Genomic DNA, 24482 nt, shown 5'->3' with positions numbered 1-24482 from the left:
CGACGTTCAGTTTCCAATATATTCTGTATCGGTTTTGAAACACCTTATTTTTGTAATATTTCTTTCTTTTTTAATCAATCCACTGCGGAGTGGCTTTCATATCATGATTTTTGTCATATTATGAATCGTGTTTTACATGTAAATCATTGGAAGCGCTTCAAAAACACCACATGAAATGTTACAATGCATTATCTTTTGAGTGAGGCCATGTTCCAAAGCAAAAGTGGCAGCAGAGGAGGGAAAACAGCAAAAAAAAAAGTCTACTTTGTTTTTGCTGTTGTAGTCATATCTCGGGTTTCCACACAGTGGTCAAGTCATCCATAGTAAGCTCCTGTATGTAATCCCGAGAAACGCAATCATATCTAAGCAGCCATGTGTTTAACTCAAATGGGAATTTTGAGATTTCAAGTTTTGTTTTACAGTGGACCCCCATGTTAAAGCGTCCCTGGCTTATGTTTTTATTTTTTCATGTTGCAATGTGGAATACAGTGAACCCCCTCACTACAGTGTCCCCGGCTTATGTTTTTTTCATGTTGCGATGTGGAATACTGAGTTTTTTTCATCCCCTCTTTATGAAATTTTCCCGGTTATGTGACCATTATGTAACATTATGTAACATTATGTAACCTTGAGGATACTGTTGGAAATGTGAATTTCCCTACGGGGATGAATAAAGTATCTATCTATCTATCTATCTATCTATCTATCTATCTATCTATCTATCTATCTATCTATCTATCTATCTATCTATCTATCTATCTGTCATGACCCTAGGGGCTTGGCTGTGTTTGTGTTGTTTTGTCTCCATATGCAGGCGTTTTTAGGTAATTGCACTTATTTTCCGTTGCCGTCAATGCATCCATGCAACGCGTCACTACAATGCTGGTCTGCTATCGGTCGGCATCTCTTCACGGAGATGCTGGTCTGCTGTTGGTCAGCCTCACTCGTTTCAAAATGGCGGAACGCTAAAGCTTTGTTCCATCACGAGCAGCTACAAAACCGTATTTATAGTGCATTTTACTGCTTAATTCAAACTTAAATGGGTTAGCCATGAGTCCCAAGATTGCTAGTGATGTTAAAGAGAGACGTAAGAAGATGATTTATATGAAAACGAAGCTGGAGATCATTAAGAAATACGAAGCTAGCCTAGCCTAGGCTACCCTTACTAGGGAATATGGCAATAACAAGCACCACACAAAGGTAAGTAAATCCTTTTATTTTTTTATTTATGATGTTTTCTGATTGTATACATGTAAATTACCGGTACATAACACTTACTATACTTTTGTGGTACCAGATTTAATATGTATGGACAATTTTGATGTTTTTACCTGGGGTTCTAAACGCATTAGCTATTTGACATAGGTTTGAATTGCCCGCCATACGGTGAATTTTTCTTACGAGCCTAACAGCGGAGCGGATTAATCTCATAACACGAGGGCCCACTGTATTTCATTTTCTTTTATACGGTAAGTCATTTTCTTAAATGAAGAAACAATCCTGAACAGAAGCCTCCTAATCGCAAGGTTTCACTATATTTGATCAATTATAACAATACAGTAGCTTGGCAAAATGGCAGAAAATGGAAGTGTATGAAGTGGTGCGCAATAAGAGCCACATGTGGCAAAGTGCTATCTGTTTATTCCTGCCACATGAGTGCCATCTGAAAGAGTGTTCTCAACTGCTGGGGACATATTAACACAGTCCAGGGACATGCTGTTTTTTTTTTACAATGAATGTTTAATGTATGCTCATAGATGTCAATGATGTGTAGCTTCTGAAAAAGAATAATTTCTTTTCTAATAAGTTCGTTGTGCTTTTTCAGTCATTGTTAATATATATGCCATAGATTTTTTTTTTTTTTTTTAATTTTACAAACATTGCCCAATAAATCGGAATGCGCATCGCCTTTGCTGTATCGCAATTTATCGCAATACACTTTTAAGACAATACCCTGCACTAGTTGCCGGGGTCAGGGATTGAACCCAAAACCTGGGCACTGTACTGCTGAACCATAATGCCCTGACAATGTATATCATTGTTATAATTTTGTGAAATATAATTATTTTGTGGCGGGTAGCTAATGTTGACACTTCCTGAATGATTAACAACAATCATTATACAATTATTTTCTTTTTCAGAGAACACATCATTCAAAAGTTTTTTCATAAGGTTCTTTTTATGACGAGGTCTTCCACTGATAATGCTGACTAATCCGAAACTAGCGCACACCTCATAGTTAGTTCCTCATGTAAGACATTGGTTTGAACCGGTCTGCACTGGAAACAAGCCGACTACCACTCCCTGCACTGTAATCGCTGATCTAAAGAAAGGGTGACGCAGAGAGGCACTGCGGCACCCTCTTCTTTAACAACGCGCACACACACATACAAAGAATGCAAACGGGTCTTGCGGTAATTGTTCGAACATGGAATGCTTCAATTTGTCAAAGATAAAAAATCCTGACCTAGATTCATTTGTGGCACTGGTTTGTTGAAATGGATGTCTCTCTATTTTTAATCAAGTCTTTAACCCCAGGACAAGAAGCAGTACAAGAAGGAACTTAAACCTGCCTAGCCCAACAAGAAATAGACAAAGTATGTACTACTGGACACGTATTCGCCATTTATGTTTATTTATTTTTTTATAATAAAGCACATATTTCATGCCACTTTGTTTTATGATTTATTTCAATTTAAATGTTGTATAACCAAAACAGTTTAAATATTGTATGACTAAAATGTTATTTATAAACCTTTGTTTTGGTTGGCATTTCACATTGCCATAGTTCCGCTGTAGCCTTTCCCTCCCCCGCCTTACACCTTTACCCTCGCTCTTCCTCTAACGGTCGGTGAGGTCCGAAGGCTGTCTGCCACAGTGTCTGTTGACATGAAAGCGTTTGCCGTTTCTAAGGCTGATGAAAGGCAGGAAAAGGGTGGGAGCAGCACGGCACACCGCAGCCAACGCCGCTTAGACAATTGCCTTCAATATTTTGCTTTCTTTTCCTGAACAGTTGGATGCTAATAAAAGGGTATGGGGGGGGGGGGGGGGGGGGGGGGGCACAAAAAGACATTGGGTTGGGGATACAATAGCCCCCAAAAATGAGACAGCAGAGAGCTTAGAGTGCAAAAACTGTTGACAGGGCCGATATAAAAGCATTTAAGGTGAGTGACCTCAACTGGTGACTTAGAACAAGCGTTTGCGCACAGCCTTCATCTCAACACTTTTAGAGAAATTGTACAAATATATTTGAGAGAAATATTTTGGTCACACAGCCACAACCACCTGTATGCAAATAGGGCAGTAGCCTAGGAAAGCTCCAAAGAAAAAGTGGACACAGCCCAGGATTGAAAGAAATAAAACCAAACTAAAACTGAAAAAAAAAAAACTAATAAGAGACTGTTTTAAAAACCCTAACAAATTGAAATTCTGATCTCTGTGTATAAAATTTACTAAAACTATAATTATGAAGATTGTAGAGAAAGAATCATTGGTTCCAATTCATTTAATGCAAGACCTTTTGGGTTTATTTGAGCTCTTTTAGTGCCAAGCGTTATCGGAAAAGGAAATGGAGAGCCAGTATATTTAGCATTTTCACTCATCTTTCAAGGCCGACAGAATATTGTACACTATGTCTATGTAAATATGAGTGCTATAATATGCAAGGTTGACTTCCATTCCTTTATCTGAATTGCATGTAGGCAATAACTATGTTGTATATGCGGAAACACTGCCATTGAATGGTCACAGTTATCACTACAGTGTTCAATTGGCTTATAATAAGCATTAGTCAAGGGTGCCAGGTACCCTCCATGAAAAAACGTATTTGATGAGAGTTGTATTGTTTATTATTATTATTATTACTATTTCAAACCACGAGAATTCTCACCCATAGCAAGAAAGAGTTAAAAATACAATATTTATTGCTGTAAAACTGTTAGGCTGTACAGAGGAAGGTAGGTCACACAGTTGTTTGGGAATTTACTGAATGTTTATAGTACATAAATGTATATATAAACCCAACAAGGTAAATCCAGGGTTTTAATATTTTAGGATTTTACCTCATAGTTTTTTTTTAAGTTATTTTTTTTAATGTGTTGAGCGCAGGAGAAAATTTTAAAAAGTTCACTAAGTATTGTGTAATAAAATCAATTGATTTTGACTAAGTACTGTATTGTGTAATAAAATCAATTGATTTTATTACACAATACTTAGTGATCTTTTTTTAATTTTCTCCTGCGCTCAACACATTCCAAAAAAAAAAAAAATTAAAAAAAAAAACTTTAAGGAAAAATCCTAAAATATTATAACCCTGGATTTAACTTGTTGGGTTTATATTTACAGTACATTTATACATTTATGTACTATAAACATTCAGTTAGTCAGGTGTGACAGTTATATTTATGTGTCATGTCAGAGATAAGGCTGTCACAGAAGAGTTTACCCCCTAAGGGTAAGCTGTATTCTAGATTGTATGTCATCAGCACGTGAGGGCCACACCAGCGCAGTAGCGTCTTGCGTATCAGCCCAAGGAACTGGTTTGAGCCGGCGGAGGGACTATCATTGCAAGATTAGGAGGCAGCCTCTCACACCATCTTTGTGTCGCAGCAAAAACCTACCATAGACGCCACTACAGATTGATGTAAAGCTATAAAACCTAAACCAGCGCAGTAGCGTCTTGCGTATCATCCCAAGGAACTGGTTTGAGCCGGCGGAGGGACTACCATAGCAAGATTGGGAGGCAGCCACTCACACCATCTTTGTGTTGCAAAGACGCCACTACAGATTGATGTAAAGCTATAAAACCTATCATAATGATATTAGGTACCAGTAAATGTACTGTTTGCTTGTGGCAGAGAAAAGCAATTTCTGATTCTGTAGGGATGAATCAGAAGGTGAAGAAGCAAAGCCTGGACATGTCTAAAGCCTGTAATGCGACTTGGAACAGGTTCTTATCTCGAGCAGAGGGATGATTAAATAGACTCCAACACAAACACACAGCGGAGAGGACTCGCTCCCACCCTCCCCAGCCTGATCTGAACTGGTTCTCGCCGGTCTGATGTAGCACGTGGCTGTTTGAGGGAAACCCAGGCAGGCTTAATGACATCCTTCCCTGAGTAATATTCACCCTCCAATGGGCTTGTCTCGTCAGAACAAAGAAGCGCACGCTAACAAGAACCGTGCTAAATGCAATTTATGGAGAAAGACGTTTTGGTTTGGTTACATGACTCAACATTAAACATAGACTAAAATGAGCACCAACCTTTTGAGTCCTGCCTCCAGGCGATTACCTGACTTTCACGTTTATATGGTGGCTAGATGAGCAATGTGAATTTGGTTGGTTGGATTAGAGCATATATGAACGTCAATTGAATTCTATTTTGATTTGTAATGTTGACCTTTACGTATAAATAACAGCCAATTTTGCCTCGTACCAGTGATTATCACAATGTTGACTGATCCCCCATCTTATTTGAACCCAGAGCTATAATTATTCTCAACTATTACGGTGACTATCGGGGTATAATAGCATATCACCTGAGTCCCTTTGTTTCCCGACCATGTTTACAGTTTGAGAATACAGGGTTAAATGCAACCTTTACGGCCATTGGAGTTGTTTTGAAGCTCAGCAGTTGTTTTCATCATTCTCGTGTCTCAAACGACGTGAGGTGTACTCTTGATGCAAGTCGAGAATGCGGGTTCATGTCGACACAAAGATAAGGGTGCATTGATGAAAACACAAGACGAGGGAGAGCTTAAATTTTGCAAACAAAGCAATTTATTAAAAAGGACAAAGAATGGGGCACTTCATTCGTGAAAGACATTGTGCTATTTGACATCGTTGAGAGTGACACAAAGGAGCCACTACAGTGACAGTGTTCAAGTTGAAAGAAGGCATGTGTTCAGGACAGGCATCCACGAAGGTTCTTCTTCTGGCACTAAATGTCTCATTTTGTTGCAGCTTTGCACCAACACCTCCTTTGTTTGTGTGCTGCTGCTTCACAGCGGCAGAGCATCCGCATGACTGCGTTCAAGTCTCAGGGAAGTGGTTTCAAGTCCATCACTGCTCCCTTCATCTTCATTTCTTCCATCCGCTCGTGGCGGGACTTTCCGTCACCTCCGGCGCTCCGACGAGACCTCGCAGGTGGCCTTTTGCACGACCGACATCGGCCCAGGTGATCAGCCGTAGTCGCTCTTCGAGTCCCATCGGGAGCGTTGTCGCGCGCGGTCCGGGCTCCGAGCCGAGCCGAGTGAGAAAGACACAGGCGGCCGCAGCAAAGCCATCAGCGGAGTTTGAGCATGTGCCGGAGCATGCCCGCGATCTGGAGGAACTTGTCCTTCTTCCTCTGCTTCAAAGCCATCAGCGCCCGGGCCGTCTCCTCCGGGTCGTGAGAATAGGAGAAGATGCTCCTCACCCGCTCCTCCGCTTTCATGTCGCCCGTCTTCTGGAAGAGTCTGGTCAGGGCGTCCTGGCTGACGTTGTCAAAAATGTTGGCCACGGCTTTCTTGCGGTGAGCCGTGTCAAACTTGTTGCCGTGGACCGAAGGGCTGACACGGCGGCAGTCTGAAGACACGTACGCGGCCATCTTATCTCTCGGGTGGCGTGGCTCGGAGGCTGACAGAGCGGCAGAGAGAGTGGCTGAGCGCTCTTGCGCGGCGGCTTTTGAGGTTGAGTGAGCGCAGGGGAGCGAACCTATGAGTATTTATACGGCTGCTGTGGGAGGATCACTCCGCCAGTCAGTGACGTCAGCAGTCGTGCAGCAGGAAAAGGACGCTTCCACTCCAAGATGAGCGGAGTCTGCTTGTCTGCCTATGATTTGAATCATAAAAACTAAGGTAAATTCACAGATATGATACAACATCAAAAAATACAATTAAATTTTAAGCAAATGACTCCTGATGAAACCGAGCAGACGTTGCTATCATGCATTCAGAAAAAAAAAATACTAAATAGGATGGGAAATTGTCAAGGTGTTAGGAAACCATAATAAATATGAACAACTTTGCTCCAAGAGTTGCACTTTATTTTGATACGTTGTTGTGTCCGAATACACCCCCATCACCACCCCCACCAAGTCCACCATCACCAACCGCACCAAACTGTTAACTTTCTCCTGATGGGGTCCGCCAGGCTGTCGGGTCCTAAGCAGGTACTTAGTTGGCATGTATGCATTATGATACATTCTAATGGAAGCCAAAACGACACTTTGCCTTGCATTTCTCAAGGGGCTCATTTCTCAAGATCGCAGCAAATGTAGCTACTTCATTCTTCCCTCCTCTGACAGAAAAGAAATGTATTAAAATTGATCATCTGTGAACTGGTGTTTCTACTAAAACGTTGGCTAACGCTAAATGCTATTGCCATCTTAGTTCTCAGTTGAACACCTATAAACATGTACAGATCTGCCAACTTCTTTGCTGCTTCAATCCTGTTCATTTTTCGGCTTGGTTCTTGTATTGCAAGCTGGATGTGTTGTAATTCCACAGGAGCTCACAGGCTATATAAAACACTTTTAGGCCATAAGTATAACACAATCAAAAGAACCGTGTGATGGTAGGTGAGCATTCCCTCTCACTTCTGGGGTAAAATGTCAATAAAGACGTATGTGAGTTTAACCATTCGCATCCAGTGTTGGGCAAGTTACTTCAAAGCTGTTATGCCTTATTTATTACTTATTACCGGCATTCCAAAGTAATTAGTTATATTATAGTATTACTGTATTTAAAATGATCTTAAACTAAACGTAAAGTAAACTTACATGCTCAAAATTATCCCAAAATGAAAATTATTGCTTTTATGGACTTTTATGGATGCCTAAATTGCTGGAAATGTAAAATAAAAACATATAAATGAAACAACCTAAACAAAGTTCTCTCAATACCAACAATACACCAGCGCCATGTCGGGGCAACTAAATGAACTGCATTCATGTTATCAGCCGCATCAATTAATGTGATGAATTTAAAATGAATTTAAAGGGTTTAGGAGTATTTTTGGGGATGGGTAGTCGATGTGCATGTCATCCGCCGGCCATGCATCAAGCAGCGAAATAAGATGGCGGATGCCAATGACATGGAATACTGCGCTTTCAAAAACCCACCACACTTCAATGTTAAGTATAATTTATACTTATTTTTTGTGCTGAGCAAATGAAGCTTTTGTGGGCCGTTTGGGGCCAACTGCTTTGAAAATGGCTTCATTTTCTGAAGCTTCTGCAACAGCTTGAGTGCTGTGTAGAAATGCAATGGATCATACTCAGAGCTGTTTGGAATATCTTCAGGCTTTCACATATCTCAAATAGCTCACTCTAAAATATTATCAACAGGCATTAGTATGATGCAGTTTTAAATCACTGAAACCAAAACTATTATGCTGGTGTGATTGTGAAGGCATTGTTAAAAAAAATACTGTCATAGAAGAAAAAATAATGTAAAAATAGTAAGATGTTGCAGTGTGTTTAAAAAAACAATTAAAATATGACATATAATGAAAGGGACAGCTAAAAAATAAAGATTTGGCTATAGAATATTGAACTTTGTTTTTCTTACTGAAAGTTGTAGCTTTTGTTTGTTTTGCATAGACTATAATTTACTTTACATTTACATTTCACAAAATACCAAATGACCTGCTCCAGAAAAAATAATATAAAAATAGTAAGCTGTTGCAGTGTGTTTAAAAAAAACTATTAAAATATGACATATAATGAAAGGGACAGCTAAAAAATAAAGATGTTGCTATAGAATATTGAACTTTTTTTTTCTTACTGAAAGTTGTAGCTTTTGTTTGTTTTGCATAGACTATATTTTACTTTGCGTTTACATTTCACGAAATACCAAATGACCGGTTGGTTGTTTTTTAAGTAATGTGATGTTCATAAGTTAGGCCGTGATTAGTCATCAACCGAGTCCTCAGCAACCCTGATGTCATTTTCAATGCTAAATCAGCCGCCCCCTATTATGAATGAATGAGTAGAATTTGCTTCTTAATTCGTGCCAAATACACGCTATTGCCCATAATTTACTGGCAGATGTTACTAAAAGTGTGTTTATTTGTTTAGTTTCCCAAAATTGACACATCGGTTGAATCAGCATTTCTGGAATTTTTCGGAGAGGGGGGGTATTTGGATTGCTTCTTATTTACTTCAAATTGGAGGCTTTTGGGTCATATTTACAACCAAAGTGGAAGTGAGGCCATGTGGGGCTGCCTGATCTTATCTGGTAAGTAACAGAGGCCCTGTTCAGTTGCAATTCTGGTAATAAACAGTGGCGTATAAGTTTAAATAGAAAAAAAAAAAAACTGTTACACTTGGCTTTACCGCCTCACATCCTGAGTGCCTTATAAGGAAAAAGAAAGTCCTCCACGCCATAGTGATAAGTAACTCAGGAAGTATATTTTTTCCTGTGAATGCAACACATTGAAGGTCATACGCAGTATGCCCGGCATGTGGCATTGACTGCTCGGTGAAACAATGAGCCAGGAATCCTTGCTGGGTTTGAAGTGAACTAGGGTCCAGCTCTTCCCGACAAGCATTATTTGCAGATCTGTGCGAACAATGCGTCGCCACAGGATATCTGACAGGCCACAGGTGACATGGCTGGGGACGTAAAATGTCTGCACTTAAAAAAATAAAATAAAAGCTGCATATTTATGTTCCCAAAGGCACAAGGCAAAAGCAGCGTACAATGAGATTTCAGCGAGTTGACGGAAGGCAGAGCCTTGAGCCGCTGACCCTCTTCTCCTGTAAACGCCAAGTATTCGCACTTTATCTTAACAAAAGCGCAAGTAAACTTAAACAAGGACTGAGGCTGTGTCTTTTTGACCCCTGGGAGGGAAATTCACAGGAGACAATAGGTTGACTCCTTTGTGCAACGATCAAATATTTTACACAGTGGTTTAAATTTGGCTGATATTGCATAACCAACGCTGGCAGATGTCCCTAAAGGTGACTGAGAAAAGTCTAATGTCCAAGTTTCAATAATAAAGAGTTCAACATGTATTAATGTGATCGTTTCCTCTTTAATTACTTTGGGTTTTCTTGTGGTTTTATATGTGCATTTTGGACACAGCATTGCCATCCCATAATTTTAAGTCTAGTGGGATCTATCATTTTTTGATACTTCGTGTATCTTAACTTTGATATAAACTGTAGGTTTTAATGTTCTAAATCCGCAGTATCAAACTCATTTGAGCTCAGGTAAAGTGTATTCTCAAGAGGGCCTGACTGGTAAAATCAACTAATTCAAAAACAATGATTATAAGTAGATTTTTGTCATGTGTGACAGCCTGGTCCCAAATGCCAATTCCCTGCAAATAGTGACAGTCAATTGTAAATACGGTATACAGTGATCCCCCCCCTACTTCGCGGTTAATGGGGGCTGTCAACCCCCCGCGAAGTCTGAAACCCGCGAAGTAGGGTATCAGTTCCTAGATTTCTATGTACGCCCCAATATAGCCACAGTAACCATAAACAATCCTTTTGTTTTGGTATTTTTTGCCTATTTTATGTTCTTCCTCCTATTATTTAACATTACATTATCCTTATTACCATTATTAACAGTATTGTATATTCATTAAATAACTAATATTGCTTAGTTTGTTGAAAATTTGTTCTCAGGACTGGTTATCTGCACCAAGACTCTAGTGAAAGAGTATGCAAGTCATCACGTTGAACTTCACATTTATTTTGGCTCATGTATGGTGTATCATGTAGTATCTGTTGAATAATAAATCAACAACCATCTTAAAGTCAGTCAACTAACATATATACACTTAATCTATGAATTTACTGTATTTTTAGCCGACATTAGCGGGTTAGCAACAACTAACAACTACCACTAACTATAAAGTGCAACCTCTCCACAAACGAACAGCTAAACAGAATAAACACTCATCGCTTACTAAACATAGGCAGTAGCGTGCGTTATCAACGTAAATGATAATAAACTATAAATATGAGCTTACGTTGTCATTCACTACGTCACCGTAACGAGCCAAATGACGCACAGAGAACGTAAAACAGGAAACGGAAATGCAACGCGACCCAACAAATTAAAAGCATTCATTTCAAAATAAGATAAAAACGTCACGAACTCCAACGCTTCAAGAATTCTTAACATAGTTCTTAACTAATATTACTTTGTTATTTGATCAATACAGTACTGTATAATATACATTTTTGCTTTTTTTCAATTTTTGTACATTTTTGCACATTTTTAAAATGATTTTTTATTTTGAAATATTTTTTATTTTTCCTGGAAAAAAAGACTCGAAGTACTGAGACCGAGATATCTGAGACCGCGAAGTAGGAGGGATCACAGTATTGTTAATATCTGTCTTTATCAGACAGAAAAAGCTGAAAACACACAAAGAAAATGTCAGGACGTCATGTCAAATACGGAAGCGCTCTGTGCTAACTGCTGAGCCATAAAATAAAAATAAAAATCCCACCCACCGTGAATCTCTTTGAAACTATTGAAGGATTTTACCTGCTCCAAGCAGTAGCACAACAAAGCTAGACGCAAATGCTGGTTTGAATGCTAGTGTAATGTTCCACTTTCAGTCACTGAGCAGCAAGCTATTTTGTGCAAGTGTGCCAACTGGTCAATTCCCCTGTTCATCAAGGGCATTGCTTGTAAACAGACGCATGTCGACTATGGACAACTCTTCTTCGGGCACTCCGATCTGCTCCCACATTCCAAAAACCTGCATGCTGCCAATCCCACATTCCGAAAACATGCATGCTGCTAAGTATATGGGACACTTCAAATTGCCCTTAAGTGTGTTTGTGAGCGTGAATGTTTATTTGTCTGATGGCAATCAGTCCAGGGTGCCTCCTACTGCTCAAAGACGGTTGCGATCGGCACCAGCAAGCCAGTGACACTAGTGAAGCTAAGTGGCTATAGAAAACAGATGGATTATGGGCAACAGACGACTAATTGGTTTGGTCTTGTTTATTATTTTTAATGCTTCTCAAAATAATTTTGCGAGCTGGATTAAACCTTCTTGCAGGCTGTGTGCCGTACTGTACGTTTGACACCCATGCTCTCAATGGACTATGACACATATGACCCTGCAGTCCGAGAATCAGCAGAAATCTTATGCAACGCAGCAATTAAAACATTTTTATAGGTTAGGTTCTTTTTTTTTTTTTTTAAAGACATGCAGTTCATTCAACCCAGCGTTGCAAAGGAGAGAGATGGACCGACTGATGAAAATAATCTTGGTTGTGATGTTTGACAGAAGCACGGGTCTATGCATCTGAATATAAAAAAAATATATATATACTCTAATAATGAATACAAAATAATAATAATAATTTTCCATGACGTATAATATATTTCCAAATATGGAGCCCAAGCTCATGGCTTGTGTGGCAACAGACAACATAAGTGAGTATGGGTGTTATTTTTACAAATTATTGACCAATCCAAAGAAAATTGCTTTCTAGCCTTCACGATGCAAGCAGTTGATATCGGGGGTCTCCTATAAAGTGATTTGAAATGCAAGGATTCTGCCTTCCAGCTTAAGGACTTTGAACAAAGTAACATAACATTAAAAAAAAAACGCTGATGCCTAAATTGACTCTGCTGTCTAAAGGGTTAAAATGGAGAAATCAGTGAAACACTAACTACTCCCAAAACATCCCAATGGAGGAACAAAACACAATTGGTCCATGTAAAGACAGCTATGAAAAAAAACTGCAAAAAACAAAAATCAATATATACATAAACCCACTTCAACCGCTGAAAAGATTAATTTTTTTCTTTCCTAATGAAAGAAAGAATTAACATCAAAAGTTAATCAGTACCCATTTTTTTTTAACTGAATAAGTACTTACTTATTTTAAAGTACCGTAATTATCTGGAGGACAATATTTTTACTTTGAATTCATTTTAAATTTCTTAACTCAACACCTAAGAGAAAACAATTTGACCTACAATACACACCTCTGGTCTCTACAGGCTGAAGGAAAATAATATTTAGCCTGTGGTTATACAGTAACTGTCATCAGGGCCTTACCAAGAATGTGTTACAGTCCCTGCAACAACCTCCCAGCGTGTCTGTTTGACCAGTGACTGCTTATGTAACTGTGTGACAGGAAATAAAGGGCAGGTAGGTGCAGGACTCAGTATTTTTATTTTTTTTGCATGACATGCAAAAAAACTAAAAATGCCATGTGTACTTTGGGACTTAGTCAGTCTACTTGTTGCTTTTACATCACAAAATTACTTTATATACTGATGAATTTTGCATGACAGTCATAGCCAGTGGTCATAGCCAGCAATAAATCATACAACTATTATTAGTAGTTCACAGATTATATATGAATTTTGAGAGAAGCGGTACACTGCAGTACACATACTTATTCAAATCTTACATTATTGAACCTTCTACAATAACTGTACTGTTGTGCTTCCCCTTCTCATCTCTTTGGCTATTGTCTCACGGAAAACCGTGGTTATATCAGTGGCGATCGGAAGTCTAATTAGAGTGAACCCTGTAGCTGACCAAACATGATAAAAATCATAGTTTACACTTGAAATTCCAATTTATTACAAATGAAATCTAGGTAAGAAATTTACAATGCTCCAGTGGAACCATTGGCCAATGAAGCAGGTGTTGGGGCAGGAGTAGATTACAACTCCTTCACTCTAATTAGACTTCCGGACACGGTTAATATAGCCGCGGCTCTCCGTGAGACAATAGCCAAAGAGATGGGAAGGGATAACAGAACAGTTACTGTTAAGGTTTAATAATTTAAGATTTAGTTTCATAATTTAAGATTTAGGTAAATATGTGTACTGCACTAATATTTGTCTTAAATATGTAATGTATAACTACTGTTCCAGATTTTAAAAAATTCAGGTACCCACATACTAATGCATGAAAATTCCATGGAGGGGAGGGGGAGGGGTGACGCTACTTCGCGGTTTTACTTATCGGGTGGGGATTTCGGTCCCCACCATTAACCGCGACAAACAAGGGTTTACTGTAATTGATATAGCACCCTTCCGAAAGGAGTATTTTTTCCTAATCGTGCCTGTAACCTCCACTAGACTCAGCGGCAAATATAGATTGGATATACTGTAGCTCAGCGGTCCGGTACCACTCCGTGGATCAACTGGTACCGGGCCTTTTGGGAATGAATTAGTTTCACAGTTTATATGTTTGTGCTTGACCTTTGTTTTTTGGCGCCGCTTCTGTCCGCTGTTGATATTACATACATACTGTACATACATTACTTATAATGACAAGTATGTGATGTATCCATTGCCATCCACTGGTCAGCAGTTATCACTATAGTGCTCAATTGGCCTATTCAGTTATCACCATAGTGCTCAATTGGCCTATTAGATAAGCACTAGTCATGGGTGTCAGCTACCCTCCATAAAATACATATTTGATGAGAATGATTATTTTCATTACTATTTTAAAAGATGAGAATTGTCATCCATGGCACTGAAAGTGCATATTTTGTGGAGCGTCTTAAAAGAGGAGTCTACAATTCCATCCTGCCTTCATTGTTTGTTTGTTCAATTTCCTTTATTCAACTTTCAAACCAATGTGTTGATGTATGAATGCAAAAACCACTCACCTGTGTCTGTCCAAACACATCTGGACTAAACTGTACAACCTTATTTGGATTGCCAACCATTTTTGTCTGCAATAAACTGGAATACTTTGAGGTCAAATCTCATCAAATCTGAAGGAGATATTTTTCTGTTCCAATCGAGTTCAAACTCACCATGCATTTCTTCATTAAATTCACAATATTTGAAATAGACTTTCCCACAGTCCTTATTGTAACTTGCACGCAAAGCAGAGTTCATGTTTCCACTGTTCTCAAATTATCCCCCGTTCACCCTATCCACCACCACCCTGGGAGGACTGACCTGTGCATGTAGATTAAATGACTGAGCACATAGCCCACATAGACTACCAGGCAATGTCGGGCGTTATCACGCTGAACCGGCTCAATCCGGCTACCACTCGCTTCACAGCTGGCTGCACTGCAGGGGCCTGAGGCCAAACGTAATGTTCGTCTGTCCACGCAATGGTTCCTGCACCGTGCCAGACACGGAGGGCCTCTGTGAATCAGGTGGATCATATTAAGGTCACTGTTGGACAAGATGATATTGAGGACCCATTGCAGGCCCCTAGTTGATAGTATAAATATTGTATCGTGACCAGCGCTCTTCTTAATTATATGCCAAACGAGCACTGTTGCAACTGTTATTTGGCCATCACAAAACACATTTTCAGCTTTTGTTCATGTTTTATCAAAGGAAAGGACTGTTGAAATGTTTCATATGCTACTAAAAAAATATTTGTGTCAAAGTGTATATGTGCGAGGATTTTTCTTTTGTCCAAAATAGCTTGGTGTCACTTTCAAAAAGTGATTACTAAAGAATGGAAAAAGGGAGAATGTTAGTCTTTTTCTGGGTAAAGTATGGAATCCAATCCTTCAAAATGTGGGGCGGACCACCCTGGGGGAGTGTGAGGTGATGCAAAGGGGGGGGCGTGGATGACCCCAGGAAAAAGGCTCTGTAAACTTTTTTTTTTGTATTAACTATATTTATCTTTAAGTTTCAGGCACTTTGATGCGCTTGGTTATTTTTTTTGTTCTGTTTCAGACAAAGCTGTAACATGTACAAACTCTGTAAAAAATGAACTAACAGTTGTTGAAAGTTGATTTCTATTGCTTTTTTCTTTTGTTCATTCAATAAGGATACAGGTTTAGATATACGTTTACAATTTTTAAAGATAATATTCTTATTTATAGTCAGCGCTTTGAGTGGAGGTGGGGAAGGGGTTCTTTTTCCTAGGGGGGGTTTGGCAAAATATAATTGAGAAGCACTGACATAGTCATACAATACAATATTCTGTGAGCCTGTAAAGATGTCTCAAAATGCTTGAAATCGGCTGTCACTGTGGGGGGTTGACTTTTCAGATAATGCTTGGCACTGAAAGACTTAAATAGCATTTGGCAAAGTTTATTTTATTACTTTCTCGAAAGTTTGAATGATTTGGATTGGATTGGTTTGGTTGTTTTTTTATTGTAGTGGGAACAGTCCCTGAGTGGAGTTTGAAACTGGGCTACGTCTGCAAAAATGGATGTGCGCAAGTACCATACAAAGACAACACAGAACAAAGAATCATGAAGCGATGAATCCTGGTCAGGCGCCAAGCCGAGGAAAGTGCTGGAGCCGGTCGTAAGCGGCCCCATTGTTCATGGTGGCGGGAGGGCCAGGTCACGCAAGGATGGGGATGATCAGGAAAAAGTCATCAGTGGCAGTTTCGTGGATATGAAAGCAATACGGTACACACCTCACGAGCTATAGCTGCTTTGTTTGCTTTGATTATAAAAATGAGAAACGGCCTTCTGTGTCCAAACTTAACACAATCTTTTGGTGACAAGGTTCTTGAGTGAAAAGAACAAAATAAACGCTCCTCAAATGACTATCATCCCCAGGCAGAAAAAAAAATAAATACATGTTCGTTTTCAGCTAATAGATTACAAAGGAATGTTAGGGCCACAATGGGGTAAAAAGAAAAGAAAAAAAAGATTAGAAAAGTTCAGTGTTCAAATCTTGATTCTAATTCATTCAGTATACCAGATAGCTTTGTTGAGGATTTGATTTTGTCCTAAGAAGTAGAAGTTTCACAAACTGAAATTTTAGGAACATCAACACCATCATCAGCGTAAGCAGTTTGAGGTGACTTTGCAAATGCTGGGGTCGCTTCTTTGGACAGAACAAAGTGTTTTCATAGACATCACTATGTACTACACAGTGCTGTAATCACGTGTTCTCACACGTGTTCTCGCAATATCTCGCAATAGTGCTTCAAAACACATTTTAATTTATTCTCATAATTCTAAATCTCTATTCTGTATTCTTTTCATCTTGACAAATACTTGTTTGTATCAGGTAAAACAACATTTTTTATTATTTATATATGAGGCTTTCATGCGATATGTACTTCTTCCTCATTTTTTTTGAACATTGTGGCGATGAAACATGTTGCTGTAGAGTACACGTCTTTCTTCTTTGCATGGCAAGTCATCGAATCAAAGCCATTACGTCACAAAGGTTCATTCAAACCCCAGCAAGTTGCCTCCTGGGTGGGGGGCATGGTCTTAATGGCCACCGTAAGAGCTCTACTCCAGATCGCGAAAGCATGTTACAAAGGGAAATAAAAAGCCCGACTATTGTCCTGAAACTAAATGGTAGACTATGAGGAAGTCTAACAGCTGGCCTTTCAGGAAATTCTATGAGCTCAGAAAGGTTTAGCAGTGCTTAGTGTGGTGACTTGGGAGGTGGAACTGAGAATCCCAGCTTGCGTTGCATTGAGGCTGGTTCAAACCGGTATGGCGGTTTGAGAAACGAGCCTAAGAAGTTTGCCAGACACAGAACCGTTCTTTCATTCTGGCTTTAAAATATAGTATGTGAAGTATGTGTGAAGGTTGTATTGGTATTTTGCATTAAAAGAGTGGCTAAAAATCAAATGAGTGGCTAAAAATCAAATGTTTAAATCTCTAGTTTAAGCTCTGTTTTTTTGCACAAATTCTTATTTGACTACAACTGAAGGAGAAAAGCAGACAAGTTAGATCCATTTACTGAATTAAATGTGGAGAAATGCTCATTGTAAATAATTAATTAAAATATACAAGTGAACTTTTGTTTTCAGCTTGTGCCGCTGAGCACACAATAATTGACCACAGAAAGACCAGAGGCGGAGAAGGAAAGAGAGAGGAGAGGAGTGAGCGATAAAGCGGCAACACTGAAATGAGGTCAGCAGTCACTCAGTCACTGCTACCGAATGCACACTGCAATATGAACAAGGCAGAATTTAGCAAGTAAGCCTGTCTTTTTCACGCAGCGGCACGTGGCTTTTGCAGCAACAGCCACGTGTGTTGCATCGTCTTCGAGAGCCTACCCCTAACTGCCGGACACATTTTAGACATTCAATGTTTTACATGAGATACATGGAATGGGCACCAAACAACATATTTAGGGCAAACATAAGCATGAGGTGGAATGAGTAGATTTTACAGCAAGAGCAATGTATCCTTGTGAGGATAAGTGGCTCTAGAAAATGGATGGATGGCTGGATGGAGCGACATTATCCACAACGCTGTCAAAAAAACATTGTTGTGCGATCCACAGTCATGGTTTCATGAAGTGAAATGCAAACGTGTATGCAATCTTGGTTAACACATTCGTTGTGAAATCAATTATTATTCGTGTTATTTTGCATACATTTTGAATGAATACATTGGTTGCTCACTGCTGAGCAAAGCATTCTGGTTATTCTCATGTAGCACAAGGAAGTGGCATCGCATGCAAGTGAACCAACGGGCTAATCTCATGTCTCGCACATTTCTAGATGTTCGTGCCTCACTCCGATGTTTACATGCTCGCATTTACCACCAGAATGTTCACTGAGTAAGATTGACAAAGGAGGCGTTAAAGTGATAAAGATCGCTGCTCAAGATGACAACAAATGTACTGTTTTTGTCTAAAAATCATTACCATCACCACAAATATCCATTTTATGCTATCAGATATCAACATTGTTTCACAAACACGTTACTCAAAACGTTACATGCGGTGATGATGACATGAGGGCGGAAGATTTTTTTTTATTATTATTATTATTATTATTATTTTAGTAAGTGCAAATTTTAGTTCACTGACAGAGTGATGAACCACAGGAGGAAGATAGAAGAGCTGGTAAACTTTGGCCATCGGAGCAACTGACGATTACACCCAGTAAAAAAAAAAAGAGGTGTCTCTTATGTGACCAAGTGCAAGCTTACAAAGGCGCAAAGTAAATCTGCATGATTGCAGCCAATACAGCTTTTCCATTTGACTTTCTTTTGCAATTTGAAGTACCATATCACTGGATTATACGCCACAAAAGCCAAATTTGAACAGAAAATCTACCTTTGTCAAATATAGGACAAACCCAATTATAAGCCGCAGGTCGTAATGCCAGATGTTTAATATGGCGTATAGAAGTTTTTTTATTTTTTTCGTTTTTCAACTTGTTTTTCAAACTGCCAGGTTACAGCAACATCATGCCTTTAACACAGACTGAACATACCTTCACATTTGGAAATAAGAGCACCACCAACATATTTTTAACATAACACCAACTCACTCGGATGGTTATAGTACTGCGCCAACATAGCAGTCACATGCTTGGTTGCGTTTACTAATGGAGAGTGCCTCCTGGTGGTGAGAAATAAAAACCTACCGAATCTCTGCACTGGTCTATAACCACAGGGTTCAAAGTGTGAGGAAAAAAAGTAGCGGTTGGAAGTTCAAAATTGATGGTAAACAGAGGTTGTCAATAAATGAAGAACGAGTCAGTAAAGAGATATAGTAGTCGGTATGTATGGTCGTCACCTATCCACACATTTTGAAATCAGAGGCCACTAAAAACTATTCAAAAGGGGTATTGATCATTTAAAAAAAAATCTGTAAAAGTTGACAACATGAAAATTTGGTATTTTAGCCAGATCCTTTAAGTCATAATTAATATTTTGCAGGCCACATAAATGATGTGGCGGGCCGGATCTGGCCCTTGAGTTTGACAAAAAGTTAAAAACCATTTTTAGTCATAGGTGGAAATGACAACGGGACAAGATTAAATACAATTCAGAATTATATTGCATGTTGTAAAGAGCAATTTTTGTATATCACTGTCAGACAAGCCATAAATCAGTATCTCTTCTTTAACGATTTCTTTATTTTGTCCTAGATCAAAGTATCTCTTCTTTAATGATCTTCTTTAATAATCTCTTCTTTTAATGATTTCTGTATTTTGTCCTAGATCAAGTTTAGCACAGATAAACAATGAAATTAAACGTTGTCCTTCCTTCCATATTAAAATACTGTGCAAATATTCACCATTTCGTCAAACTCCAAAGTGGCAGCCACGCGTGGGCTTTGAAGGAGGTGCGTGTCGTCATGGGAAAGCCATCTATTGGCGTTGCTCCCATCGACAATAACCCGAGTAACAATTGTAAATGTACTCTTATCAAGTTGATTTGTAAATGATTTGCTTCTCTGTCTCGTGTCCTAAAAATGTTAACAGTAAGAATTAACACTAAACGATTACTTTAATTGATTAGCCTTTGCCAGTCTGATTGCAGATGAGAAATTGTTCCAATACAGTAATGTTGACATGGATCATCGCCAGCAGGCTGTTTATTTTTCCACATGCACTTCTACATCCTTTATTGATCATTCAGGTCAGACCAGTGGTTGAATGACCTGACTTGACTCTGACATTCAAATGTTGATTTCTATGCAGAGGTGCCTCCAGGCAATGAAATAGTACCACATTGAGCTTAGCTATACTATGCCACTAATACAAATGCAACTTTCTGAAGCCCCTCATTTTCTTTCATCGGCCTCCAAAATCACCATCACTTCTTTCTATCTCTATCTGGCTCATTTCAGAATTGGAGAACATCCGGGCTTAAAAAAATGGTGTTACAAATGATGTTACAATAAATCATGAACTATCAGAGCATTCATTGGCCCATCTTACAGATTAATGTTTAGCTAGCTGTTACTGCTGACCAAGTAGACACACCTACTTACATAAATACGTTTAAAAAAAAAGTCTTTTTCTGATCATATGCATAACAAACAGGGTTGCATGAAATAGAGTCAGACATTCTATCAAGGGTAACTGTGCTATAAAAATATGAAGGAAAAGGAAAGAGACATACTTTTTGTCACTTCTTTTTCTCCCATGCCAAAAAGTTTACGCAAACAGAGCTGCATACACGTTGTGGGGCACACATTCCGTGAATAATAATTCTTACTTGAAATATTATGTTTTGTGAACCAGGTGTTCCCATATCCTCACAGTTATAAGAGCCAATGAAAATTAAATAAATAATGCCCCCCCCCACACACACACACACACACGTGACGGATTTATCTGAAATTAAATTTTACTACTAGGGGTGGAAGAAGATATGCCGTTTTAGATGGGGTCAGCTACTCTGATTTGGTGTTTTTAAACCTAAGAGGTTTTTTTGGTCTCAGAAAAAGCTAATTTAGTCAGAAACTGCATGTTTTAAACTGCAGCCGATTATTTCAAACGTGATGATGAAACGTGAAATATTCTATCTACAATTTTGGAAAGACATTTGCAAGTCATATTTCTCCACAATGTCAGAGCTTTAGAAACCATCCCTGCTGAAACCTGCAAACTGGAGAGTGAGTTGACATCTAACGCATCATCCGAATGTAAATACGCGTTTGTCCTCTTAAAATGGACTGCAGTGCTTCCCGTTTACGTTTGCGCTTTCTGTGGAATCCGAAAACAGACAGACACTGCTCTCTAGTGGTGAATTTGTATAACGCAAGCAATTTTTGTTTGATATTTTTGAAGTGGTCATCCAGCACAATATAAAACTAATATAAATGCCTTTATTCGCATTTTTAACATTATGAACTGATTAAGGCCGGACACGATTCTTCTTCAATCACTCTAGAAATGAACCAAATTCGGTAACTTGTGCTTCCTACAATCGTTCTCAGCAAGGACTTGAAGCTTGGTGCTTTTTGTTTGTTTGTTTGTTGTTGTTGTTTTTAACAAAGATGGCTATGGCTGAATTACCTCTGTTTGAAGAGCATTAAAATGAAGATCTAAAACTCTAGTCCTATCCTGAGTTTTGCCCTTCAGTATCTTATTTGGTCCGCTTCTTTCCCTGGGCAAAGGTGCAGTGGTATCTTTAAAGAGTTTTCAAAGCTTGATTGTCTGTTGGTGAAGAAAAATAGTAAGAAAACATAGTAATACTTGATTACCTGCTAATCCGGTTTCCTCCTGCCATTTTTGTGATCGCTGTCTTTTGGGATTCATGAATCACCCCCTGGCTTTGGCAATTTGTTAGAATATTTAGTCCACTCCTTTACCTGAACCAAGACGCGCTTCTCCTTTACAAAAACTTCCCCTAAATGTCTAGTTATTTGACAGTAAAGGGATGGATGTGTGGGAAAACGAAGAAACCACACGTTGCTGTTCCATCATACGTCTTAATCCGCATTGCCAACACAAAACTGTACATTGTCCAAATTATCAAAGTCAAAACCACAAGATTAAAGCATCAAAGGCTCATTTCAAATCGCCTGCTGGGTGAGAGGCATAGTCTTTAATGCCCGTCAAAATGGATCATTTGGAGTTGGAGATATAAGTAATAAAATGTAATAGTTATTAACTGACAAGTTATATTTTCTGTTGCCACTCATGGGATCCTTGATGTTTTTGTGTGACACTGCGTGGTAAATAATAACGGGGGAAAGTTTAGTGTGAAGACTTCAAGGTTCCCGGTTCAATCCTGGATATCGATATTGGACACGTTATCTGCATACATTTGCGCTATCTTGAGGCAACCAAATGAACTGCATACACGTGATCAACTGCTTTAATTAATATTATGAGGCCCTTTCTATAACTAGCCGGGGGGTTTTGCAAACGGGCAGTAAATGTCTCCGTTTAGCCCTATTTGCTATAAGTGGCCGGCTTTTTTCCCATCAAAGCCGAATGTTTCAAAACTTCCGGCCAAAGAGATTTGCCAAAGCCTCTGGTTTCGCGTTTGCGGGTGACCAATCTTGAACGGGGATTTGCGTCATCGCGCTCCTCTTTTTTTTTTCCCACCGAAGACGCGCATACCGGTGACATCAGAGGCAAAGTTATTTCTGATTGGAGGTGTCGGAGGCGAAAATTCTTTCTTATTGGACAGAATTTGCGACATTGCTGCTGCCTAGCGACTCGGCATGCTTATACACCAATTTGAAACCGAATATGCGGTTAAATTACTTTTGAAACCGCAGTAATAAAATACATTGTAATCGTATAACTGACATTTGTTCCCATTGAAATATCGCTATTTTTTTTTTGTGTGTAATGCCTTACATGACTGCGTTACAGCAAAAATACATTACAGTAATTAAATTACTTTGTAATTCATTACTCCAAACACTGAAAGTGAGTATGGGTGCAATGACTCTGTGGAAGAGTGTCAGAATAGGACATTTAAGGTTCCTGTTTTTGTGCTTCAGCACTTCATTTAATAACCATTTACAATTCTGAAGAATGTGGTGAATTGATTATTTCTCTGGGTAAAGCGTACTACTGTGGGATGCGCACAATGCATGGACCTCACTTTTGTTACCAGGAACTCTGAGTGAGTAGACCACAAACCAGCAGCAACAATTCTGCAAGATTGTGACGTTTTATTTGCGCACAACGCTCTTTCCAAGAACAACAGTGTCTTTGTTTCATTAGCTCATGTTCTCAACATCAGTGAACGGATGAATGTCAATAAATCTCTGTGTTTTATGATCGTGTAAATATACATGAAGCTGAAAAACAACCAATAAAACCACCCTTAGATGTCATGAAACTGGAGCGTCTCCTCCTTTGGAACTTTGAAGTTTTGGGTGTTTTTTCTTTTTTATTTTTGAAGGGGGGGGTTACAGAGCCAAATATTTTTAGTGCAAATAACGGCACTGTTTAATTCCCTCTGTCTGTCTGGCATTCGTACAGAAAAACAATCAGAACACAGTAATACAAATCTGATCTTAAGTTAGAATCATTAGTGGGAACCAACTGGATAAATATAAAGGCAGCAATCTGTGCCAGCAACTTGCTCCACTAACATTAATTCATCCAAGACACATTGGCCTTATTGTCTTGTGTTGCCTTTTTTTCTACAAAGACTGCAAGCATGCTTGTAGTGGGTGCAGAACAGTGCAGACGGAAGGAGTATGAATTCAGAGCTCTCTCAAATGGACTTTATGTAATGAAACTTGTGAAATCAATGACGTCCAGATGTTATCAATGGAAATTACTCTATGGCACTGTGACTGATGCTGATTTACCCAGCGACGATGCAGAATTGAGCAGTCTCCTGGTTATTAAGTTTTGTTCCAAGAAAGAGAAGTGGCTCATATTCTATCCCAGCAACAAGGTAGGGAACTTTAATAACACTGGGGAACAAGATGAAGAAAATGCACATATACATTGAGTTGGATTTATATGCTGATTAAAACAAAAATTAACATGGTGATTCCACAATTTTTCCAGCATGTCAAGTTTTCTTCTCCACAGCTTTCCCATCTAGAAAAAATTCACTGATTAGCTGTAGTAAGAAGAGCTGATTATGGACTGATTGGACTATTTGGATTTAAAGCTTCATGGCAACTTCTTTGTACAGTCCCAATCGAGACAGAGCACAGCGACAAGCCCTTAATAGTCAGTGTTATCAATATCTGCAAAAACAAAAAACCAAAAAAACACTAGCATAGTAGGAATAAAGATGATAAGTGCTGGATTGTTCTCTTAACCTCGTAAGCATGAGCTTACCGTTGAAAATTCTATTTTGTTTTAGTTTTCAAACCATCTACCAACTCAATATTTCAGCCACTTTGCCTTCACAAGAGTCGTGGGT

At 39.0% G+C, this 24482-nt stretch overlaps 1 protein-coding gene across 1 annotated transcript; it reads right to left on the bottom strand.

Annotated features, from left to right (window-relative positions):
• Positions 1–5756: 5756 nt before the first annotated feature.
• On the bottom strand, positions 5757–22091 carry tcima (transcriptional and immune response regulator a). The gene is made up of 3 exons (XM_088413157.1): positions 21838–22091; positions 6695–6811; positions 5757–6616 (listed from the first exon to the last, which is right to left on the bottom strand). The coding sequence occupies exon 3, from the start codon at positions 6585–6587 to the stop codon at positions 6285–6287; it is 303 nt and encodes a 100-aa protein (XP_088269283.1). The 5' UTR covers positions 6588–6616; positions 6695–6811; positions 21838–22091; the 3' UTR covers positions 5757–6284.
• Between the last annotated feature and the right edge of the window lie 2391 nt (positions 22092–24482).

The sequence above is a fragment of the Hippichthys cyanospilos genome, chromosome 1 (genome assembly GCF_059441005.1).
Source record: "Hippichthys cyanospilos isolate Australia breed blue-spotted pipefish chromosome 1, RoL_Hcya_1.0, whole genome shotgun sequence".
In the NCBI taxonomy this organism is placed as follows: Eukaryota; Metazoa; Chordata; class Actinopteri; order Syngnathiformes; family Syngnathidae; genus Hippichthys; species Hippichthys cyanospilos.
The sequence above is the reverse complement of the archived record's forward strand: the minus strand, read 5'-3'. Positions and strand labels throughout refer to the sequence as shown.